Here is a 2,665-nt window from a genome sequence, read left to right on the forward strand (position 1 = left end):
GTTTTGATTGGAGAAGTGTCTGTTCATATATTCTGCCCATTTTTTAATATGATTGCCTCTTTTGTGTGTGTTGAGTTTGAGGAGGTCATTATAGATCCTGGATATCAACCTTTTGTCTGTACTGTCATTTGCATATATCTTCTCCCATTCTGTGGGTTGCCTCTTTGTTCTTTTGACTGTTTCCTTTGCTGTGCAGAAGCTTTTGATTTTGATGAAGTCCCAAAAGTTTATTTTTGCTTTTGTTTCCTTTGCCTTTGAGACATATCTTGAAAGAAGTTGCTGTGGCTGATGTCGAAGAGATTACTGCCTTTGTTCTCCTCTAGGATTCTGATGGATTCCTGTTCCATATTGAAGTCTTTTATCCATTTCGAGTTTATCTTTGTGTGCAGTGTAAGAGAATGGCTGAGTTTCATTCTTCTACATATAGCTGCCCAGTTTTCCCAACACCATTGATTGAAGAGACTGTCTTTTTTCCACTGTATATTTTTTCCCGTTTGTCGAAGATTATTTGCCCATTGAGTTGAGGGTCCATATCTCGGCTCTCTACTCTTTTCCACTGGTCCATGTGTCTGTATTTATGCCAGTACCCTGCTGTCTTCATGATCACAGCTTTGTAGTTAGGCTTGAAATCAGGTAACGTGATGCCTCCCATTTTATTTTTGTTTTTCAACATTTCCTTAGTGATTCAGGGTCTCTTCTGTTTCCATACAAATTTTTGGATTATTTTCTCCAACTCTTTGAAAAATACCGGTGGAATTTTGATGGGAATGGCATTAAAAGTATAGATTGCTCTAGGCAGTATAGACATTTTAACAATGTTTATTCTTCCAATCCAAGAGCATGGAATGGTCTTCCATCTTTTTGTGTCTCCTTCAATTTCTTTCATGAGTGTTCTGTAGTTCCTCGAGTACAGATCCTTTACCTATTTGGTTAGGTTTATTCCCAGATATCTTGTGGTTCTTGGTGCTATAGTAAATGGAAACGATTCTCTAATTTCCCTTTCTGTACTTTCATTGTTAGTGTATAAGAAAGCCACTGATTTCTGTACATTGACTTTGTATCCTGCCTCGTTGCTGAATTGTTGTATGAGTTCTAGTAGTTTGGGGATGGAGTCTTTTGGGTTTTCCATATAAAGAATCATGTCATCTGCAAAGAGAGAGAGTTTGACTTCCTCATTACCAATTTGGATACCTTTTATTTCCCTTTGTTATCTGATTGCTGTTGCTGGGACTTCTAATACTATGTTGAACAATAGTGGTGAGAGTGGGCATCCTTGTCGTGTTCCTGATCTCAACGGGAAGGCTGCAAGCTTTTTCCCATTGAGGATGATATTTGCTGTGGGTCTTTCATAGATAGATTTGATGAAATTCAGGAATGTTCCCTCTATTCCTATACTTTGAAGCGTTTTAATCAGGAACGGATACTGGATTTTGTCAAATGCTTTTTCTGCATTGATTGAGAAGACCATGTGGTTCTTCTCTCTTTTCATATTAATTTGTTGTATCACATTGATTGATTTGAGAATGTTGAACCATCCTTGTAGCCCAGGGATGAATCCTGCCTGGTCATGGTGGATAATCTTTTTAATGTGCTGTTGGATCCTGTTGGCTAGGATCTTGTTGAGAATGTTAGCATCCATATTCATCAGTGATATTGGTCTGAAATTCTCCTTTGTGGTAGGGTCTTTGCCTGGTTTGGGAATCAGGATAATGCAGGCTTCATAGAAAGAGTCTGAAAAGAGTCTTCTGCTTCAATTTTTTGAAACAGCTTCAGGAGAATAGGTGTTATTTCTTCTTTGAAAGTTTGGTAGAATTCCCCAGGGAATCCGTCAGGTCCTGGACTCTTGTTTTTTGGGCGGTTTTTGATCACTGCTTCAATCTCGTTAGTAGAAATTGGCCTATTCAGGTTGTCATTTTCTTCCTGGTTCAATTTTAGGAGTTTACAGTTTTCCAGGAATGCATCCATTTCATCTAGGTTGCTTAGCTTATTGGCATATAACTGTTGATAATAACTTCTGATGATTGTTTCTACTTCTTTGGTGTTCATTGTGATCTATCCCTTTTCATTCATAATTTTATGAATTTGAGCTCTCTCTTTTCTTTTGGATTAGTGTGGCCTATGGTTTATCGATCTTATTGATTCTTTAAAAAACCAGCCTCTGGTTTCATTGATACGCTCTACTGTATCTCTGGTTTCTACCTCATTGATCTCAGCTCTAATCTTGATGATTTCCCTTCTTATGTGTGGAGTTGGTTTGATATGTTGTTGATTCTCCAGTTCTTTAAGGTGTAGACTCAGCTGGTGTATTCTGGATTTTTCAATTTTTTTCAACAATTCATTATTTGCGTGTAACACGCAGTGCTCACTCATCATGTGTCCTTCTTTCCCATCACCGAGTTTCTCCATCCGGCCCCTCCTACCCCTCCAAATCTTGCTTGTTCCACAGAGAATCATATTGAGTTCTGATATCATTTATTTTGGGCTTTCTTTTTTCCTTTGATAAATCTAGGCAGAGACTTCTCAATTTTATTTTATATTTTTCCAAAAAGGTAGACCTTGGTTTTTTGTTCTGTTTTGTGTTTGTTTTTTGTCTTGTTTTGTTTTTATATCATTTATTACTTTACTTTTTTACATTTATAATCTTATACATTTACTTTTTTACATT

General features: G+C 37.1%; 1 gene segment (V, D, J or C); it reads right to left on the reverse strand.

The window, feature by feature from the left end:
• Nucleotides 1-1,257: 1,257 nt before the first annotated feature.
• LOC132008642 (immunoglobulin heavy variable 3-23-like) overlaps nucleotides 1,258-2,665 on the reverse strand; it is a gene marked incomplete at its 3' end in the record, with an annotated part of 9,167 nt that continues 7,759 nt past the window's right edge. The window contains 1 exon segment of the V gene segment in view: nucleotides 1,258-1,283. Within this exon segment, the coding sequence occupies nucleotides 1,258-1,283 (26 nt within the window).

The sequence above is a fragment of the Mustela nigripes genome, unplaced genomic scaffold, assembly GCF_022355385.1.
Source record: "Mustela nigripes isolate SB6536 unplaced genomic scaffold, MUSNIG.SB6536 HiC_scaffold_553, whole genome shotgun sequence".
Classification (NCBI taxonomy): Eukaryota; Metazoa; Chordata; class Mammalia; order Carnivora; family Mustelidae; genus Mustela; species Mustela nigripes.